General features: G+C 42.8%; 1 protein-coding gene across 2 annotated transcripts in view; it reads left to right on the forward strand.

The window, feature by feature from the left end:
- LOC143940196 (low-density lipoprotein receptor-related protein 4-like) overlaps positions 1-23,782 on the forward strand; it is an 80,178-nt gene that overhangs the window by 41,439 nt on the left and 14,957 nt on the right. For both annotated transcript variants that reach the window (XM_077461337.1, XM_077461346.1), the window contains exons 22-30: positions 4,116-4,140; positions 6,092-6,163; positions 7,875-8,009; positions 11,233-11,353; positions 11,652-11,830; positions 14,602-14,683; positions 15,704-15,831; positions 17,806-17,918; positions 21,117-21,330. In XM_077461337.1, the coding sequence (XP_077317463.1) occupies positions 4,116-4,140; positions 6,092-6,163; positions 7,875-8,009; positions 11,233-11,353; positions 11,652-11,830; positions 14,602-14,683; positions 15,704-15,831; positions 17,806-17,918; positions 21,117-21,330 (1,069 nt within the window). The remainder of the gene's footprint in view (positions 1-4,115; positions 4,141-6,091; positions 6,164-7,874; positions 8,010-11,232; positions 11,354-11,651; positions 11,831-14,601; positions 14,684-15,703; positions 15,832-17,805; positions 17,919-21,116; positions 21,331-23,782) is intronic.

Consider the following 23,782-nt stretch of genomic DNA (forward strand, 5'->3'; position numbering starts at 1 on the left):
CCAATAGGTGCTATCATTGCATATCCAGAGGTAGAGTTATATCTGTGTAATCTCTCTATTATCTTTTAATTTCACTCAACTTAAAGAGGAGTTTCCATTTGAAAAAGTAAATTAAAAGTCAGCAGCTATAAATACTGCAGCTGCTGACTTTTAATAATCAAACACTTACCTGTCCCAGGGTCCAGCGATGCGGGGGGGGGGGGGGGGGTTGAAGCTTCGCTCATCCCCCCCCTCTGCTCGGCGGCACCAGCATTGCAACTGTGAAGCCACAGGCGAGCACCCACTCCGCATGCGTGACGGTGCCACGATTGGCCGCGCAGTCATCTGGGACCTGTCACGTGTCCCTGATGACTGACAGGAGGGAGGGGGCAGAGCTGAGCCCTTCCTGTGCCGAGAGGGGAAGTGATGTCACCAGCCCAGGCACTGAAGGAGGCAGACTATGAGGGACCCCCTAGCAACAGGCATTTAGAGGTAAGTTAAAAAAAAAATCCAATTTTTTTTTTTTTAGGAATTTTGAAGATTTGTTTTTTAATGTGCAACACCACTTTAAGTCTAGTTTATTTGATAAAGATACAATAAAGAAATAGGCTTTATTTGTCATTGCATACAGTACATACAACAAAATGTGCCATTCCATTGGTGCCAATTAAAAATAAACCTGACTTTGTGAACAGAGAGGCAGCCTACTCATTTTTTCTACCTAATTTTGTTGCAAATGTTTTTGTTTTCGCTTTTGTTTACTAGATTCTCGAGGACAATGAGGTTGATTTACAAATAGGCTGCTCATGAATTTTTACTTTATAAGGGAATTTTGCCTTTGCTTAGTGAATGAGGTGAAACTCTATTGACTTGTATCATCCAGTCTTGATTGGGTATTCTGTGCAAAGCAATTTTTCACCACATTCACTAAGCTAAGAAACATCCCTATGCAAAGTAAAAACTGAGGTTAATTCACTAATTGTGTAGAGCGCGTTCACCATCAATGTGTCTATTCTGTGAACTGCGCACGTGTCATTATTTATTTAGCATTTTCTTTATTGAGAGAATGGGCGCCTTTAATTTTTATGCTGCAGAGTTTCTGCCTATTCATGGATGCAGAAAAACCAGAAAAACAAAAACCTGACCATACAAAATTAGCATCAGCACAATGACCACTTAAGGAGCGAGACTCTTTCTTAGATTTGTTGTTTACAAGTTAAAAACAGGTTTTTTTTGCTAGAAAATTACTTAGAACCCTAAACATTCAAAAAAAAAAAATTCTAACACCATAGAGAATAAAATGGCGGTTGTTGCAATACATTCTGTCACACCGTATTTGCGCAGAGGTCTTACACTTTTTAAATTAAAAAATAAGACAACCGTAAAGTTAGCCCAATTTTTATTATATATATATATATATATATATATATATATTTTTTTTTTTTCATTATTATTATTATTTTTTTTTTCAATTTTGTGAAAGATAATGTTACGTTGAGTAAATTGATAGTCAACATGTCACGCTTTAAAATTGTGACTGCTCAAGGAATGGCGACAAACTTTTATCCTTAAAACCTCCATAGGCGACGTTTAAAAAATTCTACAGGTTGCATATTTTGAGTTACAGAGGAGGTCTAGGGCTAGAATTATTGCTCTCACTCTACCGATCGTGGCAATACCTCACATGTGTGGTTTGAACACCATTTTCATATGCGGACGCTACTCACGTATGAGTTCGCTTATGCGCGCGAGTTTCGGCGGGAGGGGGCGCGATTAAAAAAACAATTTTTTTTTTATCATTTATTGTACCTTTTATTTTTTATTCTTACGCTGCTTTCTTTTTTTTTTTAAAGTATCACTTTTATTCCTATTACAAGGAATGTAAACATCTCTTGTAATAGAAAAAAAGCATGACAGGTCCTCTTAAATATGAGATCTGGGGTCCAAAAGACCTCACATCTCATATTTACACTAAATAGCAATAAAAAAAATAAAAAATTGTTATTTAAAAAAAGAATTTAAAAAAATGGCCCCCTCTCCCGCCTCCAATAAAAGTAAATGATCTTGTGGCGAATCTGCCGCAGAGACCACTTTTATCCTGAGGATATATCAAGAGGATACCGGGGTTGTGGCAGCTAGCTGCTGCCATAACAATGATATCCTCCTTCAAAATAAGGACGTATATCGGCGTGCGGCGGTCCGGAAGTGGTTAAATATGGCATTAGGGTTTTTGTATTTTAGTTTTGCATTACTAATCTTTGGGCGCTCCTTCAACCCTACCTGTAGGGCTTGTTAGCCTGACAAACCTCCAAGAACAATAAATGACCCTGGTGTTAGCAGCTTACCTCTGATAAATAAATTATAAATGGTGACAAAATAATAGCTGGTAGCGCTCAATCAAACAGATACAAAAAATGTCGTGTTACAATTATATAGTGATAATGTAAAAAAATAAAACAAAAAAAACTTAAAGGATAAGTTCACTTTAAAAAAATAAAATAAATAAATGCACTTTTTTTTGCTGGTAAAAAAATATGCATTTATAATTTTTTGTTGCAGGAGCCTGTAAAGCATTGCGCCAGGGATCAGCAGATCACTGATGCCATGCAGGTCTCATGCAGACTGTCAGTGTATCTGCTTCCTCTTCCCCATACAAGGAAGCTGATGCCCTCTTTATAGTCCCGTCGTACGATTTCTACGTCACCACGTTCTAAATGATCGGATTTTCCGACAACTTTGTGCGACCGTGTGTATGCAAGACAAGTTTGGGCCAAAATCCGTCGGAAAAAATTGAATGGATTTTGTCGTCGGAATGTCCGACCGTGTGTACGGGGCATTAGGCACTATTCCATTATATTTAACGTAACATTTATAGAGTATTACATAATTGCTCCAGCAGCACAGCACCAATATTCTATATTTTTCCACAAATTGAGGAATGCCAAAAAAGTATAATACCCATCTACAAATATTAAACATTTTAATAATACATAGGGATAAATGAGGGGAATTCATTTAAAACTAACATAATCATTGAGAGCTTTGAAATATGACAGTTGTTAATTGTTACTGTATTTTGAAATAAGGATGAAAATATATAATATAATATATAAAAATTCATTGCTATTATTATTATTTTTTTCATTTTGTATAAGCCATGTATGTCTTAATGATTTTGCTTTGTTGGTTGTCAGCAGCATTTTCTCTCTTTTTACTCTATTTACTTAGCCCATGCAAATGAAGCATCTCAATTCCACAATAGTGATTTTTGCATCTGGCTCTCCCCTTGTCCTGGTTTTGGGGTGGAACAATGAGTGGAATTTACAAAAGAAATCCAGATACTGTATTCTTATTGGATAACCTCAGCCCTTCTAGATGTTTATAAGCCAGTCTCACCCCATGGTCAATTACCTTACCTCCAGTAACACTGAGGCTAAGACATGGCAACCACTATTTTAATCCTTATCTCTGCATCATTCTTGTCTCTGGGAGGGATGGTGCCCATTCCGGTAAGTGCCACACAATGGTTTGCCCTTCATTCTAAATGTACAAGCTCCTTAATATCTACTATACTAACCACTGGGAACTGTAAAGCCCCATACACACTATCAGATTTTCTGCTGATTTTTGTCTTCGCATTTACCAAAACCATGTAGTGCAAAGGCCTGCCTGATTGCATACACATTGAAAGTCCTAAGGTTTGACCTCATATTATATGGTTTTGAAGGAAAAAATCTGTACAAAATCTGATAGTGTATATGGGGCTTAAGGGTCTGCTTGGGTGTATATAAACAAATGTGCAAGTTTACATAGATCGTTGTATTCCATCATTTTAGAATATCTAAATGGCGTTATACCGAGGTGGTGCAATCAGAATACAGTGTGTACGGCAAGCTTTATAATTGGTTCTCATGTGGATATTTGTTTAGTCAATCAAAAATGTTCAACAAAATTTGGTGATTTAACTTGGCAAAAGTCAAAATTGATGAAGACCTCACTAGATTGAATAGAGGGTCTCTTGTTTGCATGATTGTTTTAATATTCATTTTGATGCGTGTACAGACACCATTAGGTATTGTTTCCATCTGCATGGTTTCGGTGCATTGTCCACACTAACGCATATGATTTTCTTACAGACTTTCCAGCGGGATGACAGCTTTGGTAAGTACAAGAATATATCCTATTATAATACTTACTGAATTTAGGCATTTCTTTTAAAAACTTTGTTCTGGAAACAAAAATAATAATAATTATATTAATTTAGAAAATATATTAAAAAGCTTTACTTAAGTAGAGAAGTGTTGGGTTTGCACTTACAGAGCTATGGTCCTGGGTTTAAGAATGTATGTTTTTCTCCTATTAGTCCTGCCCCCCCCAAAAAAAGAAAGCAAGTAAGGCATTGGCATCATACTTAACCACTTCAACTCCAGAAGTTATACCCCCCTTCCTGACCAGGCCATTTTTTGCAATACGGCACTGCGTTATTTTAATCGCTTCAGCCCTGGAAGATGTTACCCCCTTCCTGACCAGAGTACTTTCTGCAATTCAGCACTGCGTCGCTTTAGCTGACAATTGCGCAGTCGTGCGACGTTGCACCCAAAAAAAAAAAATCGATGTCATTTATTTTCTACCAAACAGAGCTTTCTTTTGGTGGTATTTGATCACCCCCTGCGGTTTTTATTTTTTGCGATATAAACAAAAAAAGAGCGACAATTTTGAAAAAAAATCAACATTTTTAACTTTTTGCTATAATAAATATCTCCGCCAATTAAAGGGGACATACAGGTACGCCCATTTGCCCACTGTTGCCATTGTACCAACATATATCGTGTACAGTGGTTGGCAAGTGGTTCATTTATAATTGCACGGTCATGCAACGCTGTAACTAAACAAATTATGTATTCCCCCCCCCCCCCCAAAAATAGAGCTTTCTTTTGGTGGTACAGACATACCCCACTTTTATGTACACAATGGGGTTTATTTACTAAAGCTGAAAAGTGCAAAATCAGGCTCACTTCTGCATAGAACCCAATGAGCTTCTAACCCCAGCTTGTTCAATTAAGCTTTGGTAATAACTTTGGTAATAACACCTGGAAGCTCATTGGTTTCTATGCAGAAGTGAGCCTGATTTTGCACTTTTCAGCTTTAGTAAATAAACCCCATTGTGTACCTAAAAGTGAGGTAATGCCTGTATTTCATCACCTCATTTTTTGCGCTATAAACAAAGAACAACAAACAATTTTGAGAAAAAAAAACTCTATTTTTTACTTTCTGCTATAAAACACAGCCAATAAACAAATGTAAACAAAAAATCTAATTTCTTCATCAATTTAGGCCAATATGTATTCTGCTACATATTTTTGGTAAAAAAAATCCAAATAATTGCATATCGTTTGGTTTGTGCAAAAGTTATAGCATCTACAAACTATGGAATATATTTTTTTTTTCACTAGTAATTGCAGTGATCAGCAACTTATAGCAACACTTTGACACATTTGATACTTATTGGGGACCAGTGACACTGCTACAGGGACCAGTGCTAAGAAAATATGCACTGTCACTGTACAAATGACACTGGTAGGGTTTAAAGTGATTGTAAAGGATCGTTTTTTATTTTTTTTTAAATTACAAACATATCATACTTACCTCCACTGTGCAGCTTGTTTTGCACAGAGTGGCCCCTATCCTTGTCTTCTGGGGTCCCCCGGTGGCTCTCGCGGCTCCTCCTCACATCAGGTACCCCCCCAGGAGAAGTGCTCTCCCGAGGGGGTTATCTTATGGGGCGCGATCCCGAGTCCAGCGTTTGCGTTCACAGACACGAATGCCGGACACGGCCCTGCCCCCAATGGCTGTGCTGCTGCTATCATACTATCCAATCAAGAGCCAGGACTCGGTGGAGATGAAGGGGCTCAGGTAAATATGTGAATATTTTAGTGTGCATGTTCTGGGCACAGGTTCACTTTAACAGCCCCAAATTTTATTGGCTATATAAGTTTGTCTTTGGCTCACTTTCAGTTAAATCTTGTTAGTCCGTTTTATGTTTGGTGTGTTATAAGGATGAATGACAAACTTGCCCTCATATATCAAATATTTTTTTAAATAATTTTTTTAGAAGATGCTGACACAACTTCCTTTGATGATGATGAATGGACCATTTCTGATCAAATAGCACAAGCAAATAAAGGTAATGTCAAGATTACTCTCTAATCTCTTTTCCATACAAATAATCACCAGTTGGATAATGTCTATGTCTTAGGAAGAAGTTGACCTTAAAGCAGCCCTCTAAATTTCCACTCACCTTCTGGCATTAGGTGAGTGGACATAAGCTGAGGGCGACGGGACCTGCCAAAGTTTACTTTTCCTATTAACAAGCTGGTGATTGGTTGCTCAGACAGCCTAGCAACCAATCACCAGCTTGTCAATAGGACAAGTTAAATCGGAGTTCCACCCAAAAATGGAACTTCCGTTTTAAGTATTGGTGACCCCCTAACATGCCACATTTGGCATTTCATTTTTTTGGGGGGGAGCGGGTACCCTGTTTTTACAGGCACCCAGCTCCCACCTTCTCCCGAGGCTCCACATCGGCAGAAGGAAGATCACCTCTCCCCCCTCCGTTACTGCAGTCTTTTGGGACACATCACAGGTCCCAGAAGATTGCCTGAACATTCTCCTCTCATAGGGGACAGTCTCGCCCCCTAGTGGTGGTTCTAGCTCTGCACTGGAATAGACACGATACGGACATCGTACTACACCCAGCTACCACTTGGATTTTAGAGTAACTTTAGCAATAAAGTAAGCATATTTAAATAAATAGTATATTGATATATGTGATATTGATGTATATACGCTCATTTAACTGCTAAAATTACTCTGCAATTCAAGACGTAGCTGGGGTACTAAGATGTTCACATGGGTGTTCTCTCAGAATACCGCTACCCGTCAGTTCATAAAGTGTGTGGAACGCATAATGTGCCGTGGAACGCATTGCGAATGTAAGTAAGTATTTTTTGGTCGGAACATCACTTCCATTGCATTATCTGATGGGTAGCGGTCATTTTATAGAACACCAGTGCTTGCACCCGAAGCTGATGAACGGATCGGCTAGGGGTGTCAACACCTGGACACTAAATACCTGGACAGGTAAGTGTCCTTATATTAATGTATTTGTAGCTGCTGACGTTTAATTTTATTTTTAATACAGACTGGAACTCCGATTTAAGGCCTGGCTAGTAGTTCAGGACTTGAAATTTTGAGCCCTGCCTTATTCCTGAATTTGCCCTAAATTTTCCCACCCCCTCTCTTGACCCCTAAATTAACCTAAACTAAACCTCCTTTCCCAATTGCTTCCTCTTACCTTGGCAGCTTCTAGACATGTGTGTGTTTGTGTGTCTGTATCTCATAAATATATACCTATTGCAACATATAGCACCATAAAAAACCTTCACCAAGCATTAAGCTTGCAAACAACTCAACCTACTGGCTGCAAATGTTAAACATGAACTATTCACATTCATTATTTTATATTAACCTGTTTATAATGCAAATAATTTAATGGGGTTTTACTAAAATTGGAGAGTGCAAAATCTGTTCACAGAAACAGGGTAGGGGCCGATGTGAGTGTACAGCGATAGGGACAATTGTAGACATTCACTCAGGTTGAACTGGATGGACTGGTGTCTTTATTCAACCTAACTAACTATGAAACCAATCAGCTTCTAATTTCAGCTTGTTCAATTAAGCTTTGACAAAAAAGAACCTGGAAGCTGATTGGTTTATATGCACAGCTGCTCCAGATTTATACCGAGCAACAGAAACACAGAATATGAAAAACAACAACATTGTAGTTATCATCTAAACGATAAAAGTGAGACATTAATTCTTGTTTATCCTTGCAGATTCCCCTGTTTTTCTTATCGATGGTGACATCAAATTGAACAACCAACGCAGCGCATTGATATGTAACTCCTGCCAATGGGGAAAATCAAAAGACGGAATCGTTAGAGTCCCCTATGTCATCGCTCCTAGTTATAGTAAGTTGGCTTCACTATAGATTGAACTATTATGCCCCGTACACACGAGCGGACTTTTCGACATCCAAACTCCGACGGACTGAGTCCGGCGGACTATCCGATCGTGTGTGGGCTGCAACGGACTTTAGCGAAGCTAAAGTCTGACGGACTTTAGAAATGAAGCATGCTTTAAATTTTCCCGACGGAACTCCGCCGGACCCGGTCCCCTTTGAAAAATCCGCTCGTGTGTGTGCTACTCCGACGGACTAAAACCGACGCTAGGGCAGCTATTGGCTACTGTCTAGGAACTTCCTACGTCGAATCCAGTCGTACGTCATCACGTTCGACTCCGTCGGAGTTTGGTGTGATGGTGTGTGGTCAAGTCCGTTCGGTCGAAAAGTCCGCCAGAACTCCGTCGGAACTCCGGCGGAACTCCGGCGGAACTCCTTTGGAGGTCTGTCAGACTTAATCCCTCTCGTGTGTACGGGGCATTAGGTCTTTTGTCACCTTATAGAACATTAGTCCTTATCCATAGGTATTATGTGAGGGAAAGGTGATGTCACTTCCTGTGCCCCCACTGGGGTCCAGTGTCTATGGAGTGACTACACACCCATGAAGTGAAGGTGGTCGGTCCATATACAGAACACAACACAGAGTGTGCATAGCGCAGAGAACCACAAGGTGCAGGAAAAAAAGTCGCACAGTTCCCTCATCAACACGAACAGTGCTGACAGAGGAATCCCTCCTGCTGAGCAATTGTCTGCTTCCGGAGGTGGGTGAGGAAAGCCGTCCTCGCTGGGAGAAGACAATGTATATTGCTAGCGGCTGTATGAGCAGGTTGGTTGTACTCAGATCGATCGATCAACTTGGTACAATCAGCCTGCCCACACACTGTTGAAATCTCAGGATTTGAACCATCTATGGTCGGTCTTACTCTACACAAAAAAAATGATTAATAATTATTTCTTGTCTGTGTTACTTTTGGAGGTCTCCATACTCCCTTCCTGTCCCGTGTAACAGTTGTCATCCAGACAGTAAGCGCTCTTTCAGACAGGCGGTAATGGTATAGCAGCAGCTGGCAGGCACTCAGGAGGTACTACTGCCGCCTCCTGGTGCCTGTTGTGTTTTTGTTTGCTTTTTTATTTTTTGTAGCATGGTCCCGAACCTCCTTCGGTCTAATGAGAACCTCCAGGGCCAGAGATAGCCGACTAGACATGGGCGCTGTCAAAAAATTTGTTTGGTTTCGTTCCATACGAAAAAAAAAACACGTATTTCGTAATTCGTGTATGGAATTCAATTCGGATTCGTACAAAATACAAATTTTTTCGTTCGATTCGTAAACTTTTCATAAAAATAACGAAAGTTCAATATGATGAATTTATTATTATGAGGGGCTCCCACCATCCATGTGCTGTGCTGACTTGGTGAACAAAACACCAGTCATGTTTCTGTTAATTTGGATCTGAAATTCATTAACGAAATTTCATATTTTGTATGAAATTCGTAAGCATAGAAATTCCCATAGGGTTCCCACCATCCCTGTGCTGAGCTCCCAGGTCTGTAGACCTGCTGTGTGTCCATTATGAGGAGTTCCCATCATCCCTGTGCTGAGTTCCCGGGTCTGAGTGTACACCCGCTGTGCCCATTATGAGGGGTTCTGAGATTCCACCCACGAGCCAGACTCTGGAATATCACCAGGGAGGTTAACAAACTTTTGTGGGAAAGAGGGTTAGGTTTAAGACACCCTTAGGTAGTTGCATGTTCAATTGGCAGACTCGGAGACTTCAATAGGAGGACAGCCATGCAGGGGAAGGTATCCAGCAAGACGCCACATCTGCATGTGCAGGAATACTGTCTCCTATGGCAACAGTCTTTAACAGTTCCTAACACAAATCCTAACAGTTCCTTTCTATTCTACTACAATATCCTTGTAGTTCTTCAGCCCACTGAGCTCCCGGTCTCTCACTAGACCTGCTGATTCATTGTCATTGAATCCCTTGAGCTCCTCCAATCTTCACTCTCAGTATCTTCCTCAAGCGTTACCCCTGCTTCTCTGCTGGACAGCCTATCAGCCAAATGTGCCCGGGATAGGCCCCATCTCCGGCCTAGCAACCTGGGCAATACAACACACGTCCACCCAGACAACCTAGATCCCCTGACTCCACCTGAATATATAGGCTCTCCTAGCAGGCCAAGGTATTCAAGAAAACCCCTACCCATTGGCTGAGATACTCCATATACCCATAACCTGACCTTGCGTTGTCCTTCTCATATCTGGTACCACCAAGTACCCGGCCACCTAGTGGTAAAAGAGAAAAGTGCAGCAAGGCCAAACTTAGGGAGAAATCAATAGATCTCTAACAATCAACCGGGATAATTAATTCCTAGCAAGTAAATTTGTGAGGAGCAACCCTGCCTAAACTCCAGGTTGCTTTTTGTAGCAAGGCCCCGGACCTCCTTCAGTCTAATGAGAACCTCCAGGGCCAGAGATAGCCGACATCCTTCTGTGTATAGTGGGTTGTGAGGCATGGTGGGTGCAAGATGATTAAAGTCATTGGGCGCCAGACACTTCTTGAATGCAACCGGCCACCTAGTGGTAAAAGAAAAGTGCAGCAAGGCCAAACTTAGGGAGAAATCAGTAGATCTTTATCAATCAACCAGGATAATTATTCCTGACAAGTAAATTTGTGAGGAGCAACCCTGCCTAAACTCCAGGGTGCTACATTTTAATTGCCAAACACCAATTTTATATTACCCAACCACACCGTAAACTACGTGCCAAGAGCTTGGCTTGTGGTTGCAGAGGGGCCCCATTGATCCCAGCAGTTTTACAGGCCACCAACAGTGAGGCTGAATGTGTACATGTGCCTTCCACCTGTACCAAAACACGGAATTCTCATGTACCGGGGATAAACGCAAGGTCTTATGTGTTCCCTAAAGTTTTATTTTTACTTTATGCTTTCTGACAGGCCCGTACAGGTTTTTCACCTTTGCATCTGTGTTTACTACATTTTTAGACTGCTTTTGAAAATGACGTTGTTATGTTGTTCCTAAAAGCTTTTATATGGATTTAAAAAATTGACTTTTTTGCACCAACATACTGTATGTCAATGCATTGCACGGGTGTAACCTGGCACCATTAAAAAGAATGTCCATATCCTGCATGTGCCTTACTTTGCATTACAATGCGTATGATAAAATAAATAGTTGTGAATGGGCCCCTAAACTGCTTTCTTTTCAACAGCTAATTCAAGTAGAGATTTGATCATATCTGCCACACTAGAGTTTGCAACAATGACCTGCCTGCTCTTCCAAAACAGGACCACAGAGCCCAACTACCTCAGTTTTGAAGATAATCAAGGAGGGTAAGTATCAAGATTGTTAGTAGCTTTCCTTTTCATAGTGTCTCCATTACAAGGGGTCCAGTCGATCATCAATAAAATGGGTGTAGTCTCCTCTATCCTGTATCATGTGGCTCGTTCTTTGGGGCCAATTGTACAAGCATAGTTTGGACAGGGAGTATGTTTGCCTCTGACTTGCAAATAGAGGGCTGGTGCCTATCTAAGAAAATGTCCTTGGCCAAGAGCCACGGGTAAATAGAAAGAGCGTCCTTTACCAAGTATGCATGTTTTAAGAATTGTATTTGTATTTGTTTATGTGCAGTTGCTGGTCCTATATTGGGAAGGTGAATGGCAGACAGATAGTGAGCATCGATAAAGACTCCTGTATGAGCTATGGTATAATCCAACATGAAACGATGCACTCACTGGGTTTCCGTCACGAACACAACAGATTCGACAGAGACAATTATGTGGCCATCAACTGGCAGTATATCTCAAAAGGTAAGTGAATTGGTCAGATATAAATATGATATGGTGTCCATGTGTCAAACCTCTTGTGACAGAAGACATGAAATATACACTATATTACCAAAAGTATTGTGACGCCTCCCTTTACATGCACATGAACTTTAATGGCACCTCAGTCATAGTACATAGAGTTCAATGTTGAGTTGGCCCACCCTTTACAGCTATAACAGCTTCAACTCTTCTAGGAAGGCTGTCCACAAAGTTTAGAAGTGTGTCTATGGGAATGTTTGATCATTCTTTCAGATTTAAAGCAGAACTCAGAGATTTTCAAAAAATCCCCAATTAGTACACCCCCCAAACATACCACTTAAGAGATATGTGTGACTTTTCGGGAAGTCAGCTCTGTGATTCAAAAAGGGGATCATCTTTTCTGGCAGGGAGGATCTCTTAGAACAGTGATTGCATCATATCCTCTTCTCTCTCTCTAACAGTAATCAGCCTACATTTCCCATGAATCCTTGGGATGGGAGTGAATGTGGGAGGGACACGAGGCTTGTACATGTAAATGTGAACTCACCCACTTCAACATAAATCATTCTGTAGCCAGCAAGCCATACATAACACACTGTATGATAGGTTACAGCCTTATAAATGCAAAGCATTTTAATATAAATGCAAACCAGTGCAACGTGTCAGTGTCCACCAGTGCCAAATGTCAGGGACCACCAGAGCCAAATGTCAGGGACCACCAGTGCCAAATGTCAGGGACCACCAGTCAGGGACCACCATTGCCGCATGTCAGGGACCACCAGAGCCAAATTTCAGGGACCACAACCAGTGCCGAATATCAGGGACCGCCAGAGCCAAATGTCAGGGATCACCATTGCAGAATGTCAGGGACCACCAGAGCCAAATGTCAGGGACCACCAGAGCCAAATGTCAGGGACCACCAGAGCCAAATGTCAGGGACAACCAGTGCAGAGTGTCAGGGACCACCAGAGCCAAATGTCAGGGACCACCAGTGCCGAATGTCAAGGACCACCTCCAGTGCCGAATATCAGGGACCACCTCCAGTGCCGAATATCAGGGACCACCTCCAGTGCCGAATATCAGGGACCACCAGTGCCAAATGTCAGGGTCAACCATTGCCGAATGTCAGGGACCACCAGTGCCGCATGTCAGGGACCATCAGTGCAGATTATCAGTGCAGTGTCACCAGTGCAGATTATCAGTGCCGATCAGTGCAGTGTCACCAGTGCAGGTTATCTCAGCCCATCATTGCGGTGTCACTAGTGCCTTATTAGTGTCCATCAGTGTGGAGTCACCAGTGCTTTATCATTGCCCATCAGTGTGGTGAAACCAGTGCCCATCGGTGCAGAGTCACCAGTGCCTTATCAGTGCCCATAAGTGTGGAGTCACCAGTGCTTTATCATTGCCCATCAGTGTGGTGAAACCAGTGCCCATCAGTGCAGAGTCACCAGTGCCTTATCAGTGCCCATCAGTGTGGAGTCACCAGTGCTTTATCATTGCCCATCAGTGTGGTGAAACCAGTGCCCATCGGTGCAGAGTCACCAGTGCCTTATCAGTGCCCATCAGTGTGGAGTCACCAGTGCTTTATCATTGCCCATCAGTGTGGTGAAACCAGTGCCCATAGGTGTGGAGTCAACAGTGCCTTATCAGTGCCCATCCTTGCAAAGCAGGGATAGTTACAGATACTCTGGATGGCAGAGCGCATCTCAGGCTGATAGGTCTGTATGTGAAAACACCGAGACAGATGGTGGGATGGCGGGCAGGCGGTGGCGGCGGGTGGACGAGGTGGTGCTAGCAGGGAGGTGGAGGAGGGAGCAAAGGGGGAGGACACCACCTCTATGAGAGGCACAGACCAGGGGCTATGAGACCCCTCAGCCCACTACAGCGAGCCAGGTGGAAATAGAACTCCCTGCTCAGTCTCAAAGGACTACAAGGGGGCATGTCAGATCGCTAGCTGAGGTTACTGGAGGGATAGCAGCCAACGGTCTTACAAACAGGAAGTCACCAGGCAATAACGCATTTTCAGAAAGTTCAGCCGGTTGTTGCAGAGAAACTACAGAGCTCAGAAGAATATGGCTGACATCGTTGGTTAAGGGAGGAGATCAGCAACGAGAACATGAAAAAATGTGCCCGGAGTTCTGCTTTAAAGCCCATTTTCCCTGTGCTCCACTCAAAGTTTCAGATTAATCAGTTGGAATGCTTGCTTTGCTGAAAAGACACAGAAGGGACTGAACATAGGGCAGATACAAGGGTTTAAATCATACAACCTAACTGCAGCTGAAGCAATGACTTTGTAAACTTTTTTACATGTCACCTAACATTTGTGGTCTTTGTGGATATGTCCCATTACATTGGCAGTCATGGGAAGCTTGCCCACTTGTGTGGATGCTCAGTATAGGTGTTTGAACAATTCACCACTACATACTGCTTAAAGGAACCCCTTGTAACCTCAAGAGGTACCTAAGGGCTCTAAGGAACCTTTGTTGAGAAACGCCAATCTACATGAATTTAAGGTGGAAAAAAGGTAGGTGAACTTGCCTAGAGTCAATATGTATGCAATAGTTCAGGTTGACTTCCTGAGATCAAAGTAATGATAATTCATATGTGGAAATGGCACTCTTTGATTAAAAATCAGTTTGCTGTCCTAATTCGTATACAAGAGACCAAAACAATTTTGGGTAGGGTGGAGGGGAGGAGGGGTGTAGGAGTATGGAACATTTAAGCTGTTTTTAATAGGCCAAATGTAGCTCATGTACAGGTGATTTGTTTTACAGAAAATAAAGGGCTTTTTGTGGTGGATCGTGGGAACACTACCAATATTCCTTATGACTATACTTCTGTGCTGCATTATGGCAGGTAAGAGAATACAAGTAAAATCCCATTCATTTAAATGGCCCCTGTTTACATCTGAGCGTTTTGTAGCCTGAAGAAAAATGGCTGACACTCAAAATAGGACATGAGCTTCTTTTTTAGCAGATCACATGCGTTTTTCTGCTTTTTACATGGGTGACCTGTTGACCTGTGCAAAATCGCGGGGAAAACGCGGTAAAAATGCACAACTTTCTGCCTGAAAACGCAACACTCAGCCTTAATAGCACTCATGAGCCATGGCCAAGGACAGCAGGGCAGGATGGGCAGCACAACCTTGAAAACTGCCAAATTGTGATATATTTTTTTGTTCCCCAATTCTGGCCACCTCTGTGACTATAATATACAACAGAACTGTAGAGGGAAGGGGATGCAGAAAGGAGGCAGAAGACTGTTAAACACGACCGGACTTTTGGACAGCAAAGGTCCGATGGAACAAATCCATCAAACAATTCGATTGTGTATGGACTCCATCGGACTTTTGCTGTCCAAAAATCTGATGGACTTTATAAATAGAACATGTTTCAATTTTTTTTTTGCCCGAACTCCGCCGGACCCAGTTCCTATCGAGAAATCCGCTCGTGTGTATGCTAGTCCGACGGACAAAAACCAACGCTAGGGCAGCTATTGGCTACTGGCTATGAACTTCCTTATTGCAGTCTGGTCCTACGTCATCACGTTCGAATCCGTCGGACTTTGGTGTGATTGTGTGTAGCCAAGTCTGTTAATTCGGAAAGTCTGTTGGAACTCCACCGAAAGTCCGTCGGGAAGACCGTCGGACCTAGTCCCTCGAAAAGTCTTGTCGTGTGTATGCGGCATAAGTGTAGTATAGTACTTTAGCTTGTTTTGTTGCTCTGTACAGGTAAAGAATAGTTGTGAACATAAAACAGACAGCATGCTGACTCGGAAAACACAAGCTAACATTAGTTTGAACTAAAATAATTACGCAATATAATTTCAGTGGTTTTATGCCCTAAATCTGAATCTAAATGTTTTTTATATTTCCAGGAACACATATTCGAATACATCTGGGAAGATGTCAATCGTGCCGATACCAAACCCTAATGTTACCATTGGTCAGAGAACTGGGCTGAGCAGCCTGGATGTGAAGAGGATAAATGTGCTATATAAATGCAGTACGTTTTTGGAAACAATTTATCTAACTCCGGGGTCCTCAAACCTTCTAAACAAGGCCAATTTCCCATTGTGTTCACTACCAGAATTAAGAGACGTTACTTGACACCAACCCTATAAAATAACAACACTCTATAGGAACTAGTATATCTGAGTAACTAGTCTTCAGTTGGCCATTACAACTTTACTGCTACAGGGCGGCCGCTCTGTGCAGAATCATGGATATGGACATTATTCTGCAGTTTCGGGAAGGGACGTGTGCCCATCTGCCCAGCTGTGCTGTGATTCAATAGTGAAAACTGATCTAATAGTGATCAGCCTGCCTTTAGTGGGCTCGGGGCAAAATTATCCTTGGAGGCATGTACAGATCTTTAGCATACAACGTTTCACATCTCTGGCTTTTCTTGTTACCTAAAAGCAAAACTTGGCATTGGGAAAGCAGTAGGTTTTACATTAATGCATGCCTTCCTCAGCTACACATACTCACCTTCCTTTGTTCCCCTGCTGTCTATTCAGCTGTAAGGAGTAGGGAGAGAAAGCCCTAAAGTACCTTAAACTGAAGTTTAAACAGAGCTGAAGCAGTGGTGATGCGTCCATAAAGGGTGCAGGAGTGTCACCCCTCTCTCCTGAACCGCTCTAATCACCATAGATAAATTATGCATTGCATGAATCTATCTATGGTCGCTGCTGACACTCCCTATTCAGGTGCCCGGCCCATTTTCGCGTGTTGGGCATATGAATTACAGCTGCAGGTTTTTTTGGAAGCACCTGATTAGAGCCGTAGGCTCTAATAGGCGCCCAAAAAAGTGAACAGCGGGCGCAATGCTGTGCATTCGCTGTTCACTCAGCTGTGTGTTAGCAAAGCAAAGGAATTTGCTTTGCTAACACTGAATCTGCCTCTCAGCCAATCAGGTTGCTGGGTCTGTTACCAGTCACCTGATTGGCTGAAACGTCAGGTGCTGCGATTGGATGCCTGAGAGAGGACGGAAGAAGATATGGAGGATGTGCGGGAGACCGACACTGCCCCGCTCCGAGACAGGTAAGTGCCAGGCAGCATCTGATGGGGTACACTGACAGCATCTGATGGGGAACACTGGCGGTATCTGATGGTACACACTGGCGGCATCTGATGGGGCACATTGGCAGTATCTGATGTGCACACTGGCGGCATCTGATGGCACACACTGGCAGCATCTGATGGGGCACACTGGCGGCATCTGATGGGGCACACTCGTGGTATCTGATGGGGCACACTGGCAGCATCTAATGGGGCACACTGGCAGCCCATTTTTGGGTGTTGGGCATATGAATTACAGCCACGGGGGTATTTTTTGGAAGCACCTGATTAGAGCCGTAGGCTCTAATAGGCGCCCAAAAAGGTGAACAGCGGGCGCAATGCTGTGCATTCGCTGTTCACTCAGCTGTATGTTAGCAAAGCAAAGGAATTTGCTTTGCTAACACTGAATCCGCCTCTCAGCCAATCAGTCAATGTGTTTGATGGGCACAGGAGCTATGTTTATGGCACAGTGGCTTCATTTTATGGGCACGGTGGCTGCGTTTGATGGGCACAGTGGCTGTGTTTGATGGGCACAGTGGCTGTGTTTGATGGTGCAGTGGCTGCATTTGATGGCACCATTTTAGCACCAGCTGCCACTGGCTGAATGTCTCTACACCCTCATGTGACGGTGATGTGAGTTAGTCCCATTTTAGAAATAATCAAGTATTCTCTTTGCTTTTGGAGGCTGAACAAAGTAGCAAGGGAGGGAATAAAATGGTGAGTATGTAAAAATTAAAGCAAACCTGTTACTTTAGCCTGCTTGGGTACGGCACATTTGTGCATGAAGGAGGTATATGTGCAAAAATATTTTACAGTCTTAGTTCCACCCCTGAGGATGCAAATGTTATTTTTCCCTGAACCTGAAATTTGTGGAAATTGATAAGGCTGGTTCTGAAGTTATTTTTTTTTTTTCATGCAGATCTATGCAGAACAAAGTTGCTGGGTGCCTCAGGTGACTTCTCTTCCAGTGATGCTACTCCCATCGTCATGCAAGACAATTGTCTATGGCTCCTACATGTTCCATCAAAACTGGTAATTATTCAGCATGTCATTCATTCTGTATTAAGATAAATGGCCAAAGTACAGCTCATGAAGTGATGCAGGACCTTAGGGTGGGGGGTAGTTGGAGACAAGACAGGAAGGGTGCAAATGTCCTCATAAATGGAAACAAGAAGAAATCCCTCTAAAGCAGCAATTCTTATTCACAACCTTTTTACCCCTTGAGAAACCCTTGAAAACATTTGCATGTCTCATGGAACCCTTAGTAGACATTATGGAGGTTATTTACTAAAACCACGTGGTGCAAAATCTGGTGCAGCTCTGCATAGAAACCAGCTTTCGTGTTTTATTGTCAACATTTAATTGAACAAGCTGAGAATACACAGCTGCACCAGATTCTGAGCGCTCCAGTTTTAGTAAATCGCCCCTTATATGTATTGCTCACAGTACAGTAGCAAGATCAATACGTTTTATAGAAATAATAATAAAGAAAAAATAATAATTGGCTAAACTGTGGTATTTGATGGGATTTAATTTGAAGGTGGGTCATTTTTTACCACCTTCTGCTCTATATGTTAAAATAACTTTAACATTAAAATTAAAATGAATAATAATATCTAAAAAAGAAACACAAACAGACTTCCTTATATTTGTAGTCAGTGGAGAAGTGCCTCCTTCCATGGGTGAATGGCTCTCCTATACTGTTGTTTAGCGGGAAAGGCATCCCTTACATTTATGTAGTGAGAAAGAAAGCATTCTCCTTACATTGGGGTTTAATGGAAAGAATGCATCATTGGTGGGAGTCAGTGGAAAGAGCAGACCATTTATTGAATGCCAGCAAAATGAATGCAACATTTTTGGGAATCATAATTGTCAGTGAGAGGGAATATGCCCATTACATGTGTGGTTGGTGGGAAGTCCTCTTGAAGAGATCATTGGGGTTAAGCCACAGACACTGTCAAGACAAATTGGCACTGGAATTATGCTGTCACATTCAAATATGTGGTCAAGCTGCCATTGTTCAAGTAAGCCCTAGCAACCCTAGTAGAAACCCCTACGATCCCAAAGAACAGTAGTTGAGATTGGCTCGCTCTAAAGTGAGGAAAATCAACTCCAAGACAATTGTGACCAGAACAGGTGTCACTATTGGAAGAAAACTTTTCTATTCCCATTTGGCGTCAACTCAAAATGTTAGATTTTGATTCAGTTTCAATAACAGTGATCACCAGAACAAATAGAGAGGGTGAACCTACTTAGTGGGGGGCAGAGACTGCAATAAAGAATGAGAAATGTTTTAAACCTTCATCACACTATCCAAAACTACTACAAAAAAATTGTCTTCAGGGCCCATTCACAAAAGCTTGGCCTGCTGCACAGTTGGCCTGGGAAGTTGCGTTGACCACACTAATGCATGTAGAGTAAGCTATTATATTGTGGTGGCACACTGCAATGGTGTGAATAGACACTTAGATACACTTTTATGCCCAACTCAAGTCATGTTTTGGATGTAGTCTTGAATGTTTAGAACATCTGTCAGATTTTAGGTCAGCCTTTCTCAACCTTTTCAACACAGAGGAACCCTTGGAATAGTTCTCCGGTCTCAGGGAACCCCTGCTAAAAATTTGAAATCTACAACTCGTGATACATTAGTGGGAAGAATGGTCTTTACACTTGCGGTCATTGGGAAGAATTACCTCCTTACAGATAGTTAAAAAGATCAATGGTATCAGTGGGAACTTATCTAAGCCCTTGTACACATGGTCGGAGATTCCGACAACCAAATCCGTCGGATTTTGTGCGTCGGATTTTGTCCGTCGGATCTTGTCCGAAACTATTGCATACACACGGTCGGACAAAGTTGTCGAAAAATCCGATCTTTCACAACGCGATGACGTAATTTCGTTACGATGGGACTACGTTCAGGCTAGTAGCCAATAGCTTTGATGTAGGAATTTGATCTGAGCATGCGTGGCACTTTGTCCGATCGGAATTCTCTACACATAATCGAAGTATGTCCTATCGAACCAGTTTGTCGGAAAATAGTTCCAGCAAGTTGGAAAATTTGGTCCGACGGATATTTTGATGGAAACAGTCCGATGCATACCACACACAGTCGGATTATCCGACAACATGGTCCGATAGGACACATTCCAACGGATTTTCCGACCATGTGTACAAGGGCTAAGAGGCAGAAATTGCCCAATGCTGAACGAACCCCTAGCAACCTCTGGAGGAACCCTGGTTGAGAATCACTGTTTTAGGTGTTGTTTCTGTCTCCATTGCAGTTTTCCTCTTACTTCCAGTGTACTTAGTACACTACATTAGTACTATAGTTTTTAGTTTTGGCTAAAGATACCTTTAAGGCGGTAGTAAACCGCAGCATTTAAAAAAAAAATCCCCTTCAAGGCAATGGCATAATGTGCTAGTACACATTGCATACTAGCACATTATGAAATACTTACCTAAGAACGAATCTCTCCAGCGGTGCGCTGTCACTACTGGAAGGGCTTCCATCTTCACCCAGTCTTCCTCCTGGGTTCACGGGCTCCGGCTGCATGAATGGCTGAGCCGCGATGACGTCACCCCCACCCATGATCGCGGGAGTCACAGCCATGGCACAGAGCTCTGAAGGAACGGCACCTGTAGGAAAAATCACAAAGGTGACTTTACTACTGTTTTCATACTGCATGAGCTTAGCCCATGCATTAAATGTTGAACATTCTATCAATCTTTGTATGGTTTCAATAGTCAACAAAACTGTAAGTAAGGACATACAGTATACACTTGCTGTGCTGATTCACATTACAGCCACTTGGGATCCGACTTGTCAGACCTCAAGTTGCCCCAAGTGCTGGACATAAGAAATTTCATTGAAGTGAATGAGAGCCGTCGCTCCGACTTCAGAAAAGGTTCCTGTACTACTTCAAGGCAACTTCTATCTGACCCGTACCCATAGATTTCAATGGAAGTTGCCTAAGATAGACTTTCGCTAGAATTACACTTTAATGAATCCATATGGTAAAATGCACACACGGAAGAATTTTCTGTAGCCACACATACACACTCATCTTGAAATATTTCAGCAAGTGTGCTGAATAAAGCTGTATCTGCAAATCAGATTTTACTGGATTCCTGGAAACAGGCTCATCTCACTTGAGTATTTTTGTTTTTAAATCTCTTTATGCAAGTGGAGATTCCCTTTAAGTTACTGAACATGTATCGTTTTTACAGATCTTGCTTCAGTTTGCCACGTTTGTTTGTTCGTCCACCAATTGTAGTGCTAATATCAACGTGTACAATGGGGTGAGCAAGAACAGCTCTTTGCTAACCACAATCAGGGCGGGCCAGCCTATACCGGTGCTGATCTCATCCGGCAGATTCTTGTTGCTGGAATACATCACCGACCCATCAACTCCGAGCAGTTTCAATGGATCTTATAGCTCAGGTATGTATCCAAATTCGGTATGTATTATATTTTTATTATTATTATTATACAGGATTTATATAGCACCGACAGTTTACCCAACGCTTTACAACATTAGGGCAGACAGTACAATTACAATACAATTCAATACAGGAGGAATCAGAGAGCCCTGCTCGTTAGAGCTAACAATCTAGGAGGGAGGGTCAAGTTGTACAAAAGGGTAATAGCTGTGAGGGATGAGCTAATGGAGAAAATAGTGCAGTTGTTAGATGGAGGCAGGATAGGCTTCTCTGAAGAGGAAAGTTTTCAGGGATCGCCTAAAAGTGAATACATTTGGAGACAGTCTGACAGATTGGGGTAGCGAATTCCAGAGGATGGGCGAGGCTCGGGAGAAGTCCTGGAGGCGGATATGGGAGGAGGTGATGAGGGAGCTAGAGATCAGGAGGTCTTGGGAGGAATGCAGAGGGCGATTAGGTTGGTATTTTGAAACTAGGCTAGTGATGTAGCTGGGGGAAGAGTTGTGGATGGCTTTGTAACTTATTGTTAGTATTTTGAATTTAATTTGTTGGGCAAGTGGCAGCCAATGGAGGGATTGGCAGAGAGGGGTAGTAGACACTGTGCGGTTTGTAAGGTATATGAGTCTGGCAGCAGCATTCATGATGGACTGAAGGGGGCATAGTCTATTTAAAGGTAAGCCAATGAGGTGGGAGTTGCAGTCAGGGCCGGGACAAGGGGTGGGCAGAAGGGTGATTGCCTTGGGCACTGTGGTATCATGTGAGGTGAGAAAGTGTGTCGCAAGGAGATTGGTGGGGATTGGATTTGTGTTGAAAGAGGAAATTTGGGGGTGACAGGGGGTAAGTATTGTCCTAGGAGGGAGTATTTTGGAGAGGGGGTGCTAAGAGGTATGATTTTGGGGATTAGGGGAGACTTTGTGCTAGTAGGGGAAATTTTAAGGGTAGAGTACTTGTGCTAGATTTTTTTGGGGGGGAGGGCATGTGGGAGATGGGCAGGGCAAAGATTTGCGCTGAGAGGGGGGATTTGAAGTGGGGGGGAGAAGATGTGTGCTAGCAAGGGAAATTTTAGGGGTAGAGCATGTGCGCTAGGAGAGGTTAACTTTTTTAGGGGGGGGCATTTGAGCCGGGGGGAATTGGGAGGTGGGGGGGCAAATATTGGTGCTGAGAGGGGGATTTCAGCAGGGGGGCAGATTTGTACTGGGAGGAGGGTGAATTTATGCTTAGGGGGTAAGCATGCAGATTAATGCTCAGAGTCTTTGTGGGGAGGGATTTTTGCTGACACATATTGCTCATACATCTTGAAGGGGTGGCACAGTTTGGCATGTTCGCCCTGGGCTCTAGATGACCTTGTCCCAGCACTGGTTGCAGTAGTCAAGGCGAGAGATAACCAGGGAGTGAATCAGGAGCTTTTTGGTTTTATTGGTGAGAAAGGGACGTAGTTTAGAGATGTTGCGGAGGTTGAGGCGGCAAGCTTTGGAAAGTGATTGGATGTGGGGTCGAAAGGAGAATTCAGAGTCCAGGATAACACCTAACACTCTGACATGTGGGGATGGGTGGATGGTTGTGCCATTGTTCTTGACAGAGAAGTCAGGGTAAGAGGCACGTGGAGGAGGAAATATTATAAGTTCGGTTTTGGACAAGTTGAGTTTGAGGAAGTGTTGTGACATCCATATAGATATGTCTGTTAGTAAGTTAGTGATGCATGAGGAGACTGATGAAGTGAGTTGAGGGGTGGAAAGATAGATTTGAATGTCGTTAGAGTAGAAATGATATTGAAAGCCATGAGAGGCTATCAGCTGACCCAGGGAAGAGGTAGATTGAAAATAAAAGAGGTCCAAGAACAGAACCTTGGGGGACCCCGAAGGAGAAGGAAAGAGGAGTGGAGGAAGTAGAATTGTAAGTGACACTGAAGGTGCGTTGGGATAGGTAGGATGAAAGCTACTGAAGAGCACAGTAACGGAGACCCAGGGAGTAAAGTTTCTTGAGGAGGAGGGGGTGATCAACCATGTGAAAGGCAGCTGAAAGGTCCAGAAGTAGGAGTACAGAATAGTGTCCGTTGGTTTTTGCAGTTAATAGGTCATTTGTGAGTTTTAAAAGAGCAGCTTCTGTGAGTGTTGAGGGCGAAATCCAGATTAAAGGTGATCAATAAGGTTATTCTTAATGAGGTGGTCACTCAGTTCGTTGTAAACCAGGCGTTCAAGGAGTTTAGAGGAAAAGGGGTGCAAGGAGATAGGGCGTAAGTTATTAAGATTGGTAGGGTCCAAGGACGTTTTTTTTAAGTATGAGGGTGACCAGTGCATGCTTTAGAGCATTGGGGAAAATGCCAGAGGTGAGGGAGAGATTGAAGATGTGGGTTAGAGAGTGTAGGATAGAGTCAGAGGGTGACCGTAGTGTTTGAGAGGGAATAGCGTCCAGGGGGCAGGTGGTCAGGTGGGCAATAGAAAGGAGTTTAGAAACTT

Source organism: Lithobates pipiens, unplaced genomic scaffold (assembly GCF_037356315.1).
Source record: "Lithobates pipiens isolate NorthernLeopardFrog02 unplaced genomic scaffold, aLitPip1_a1.2 Scaffold_10, whole genome shotgun sequence".
Taxonomy (NCBI): domain Eukaryota; kingdom Metazoa; phylum Chordata; class Amphibia; order Anura; family Ranidae; genus Lithobates; species Lithobates pipiens.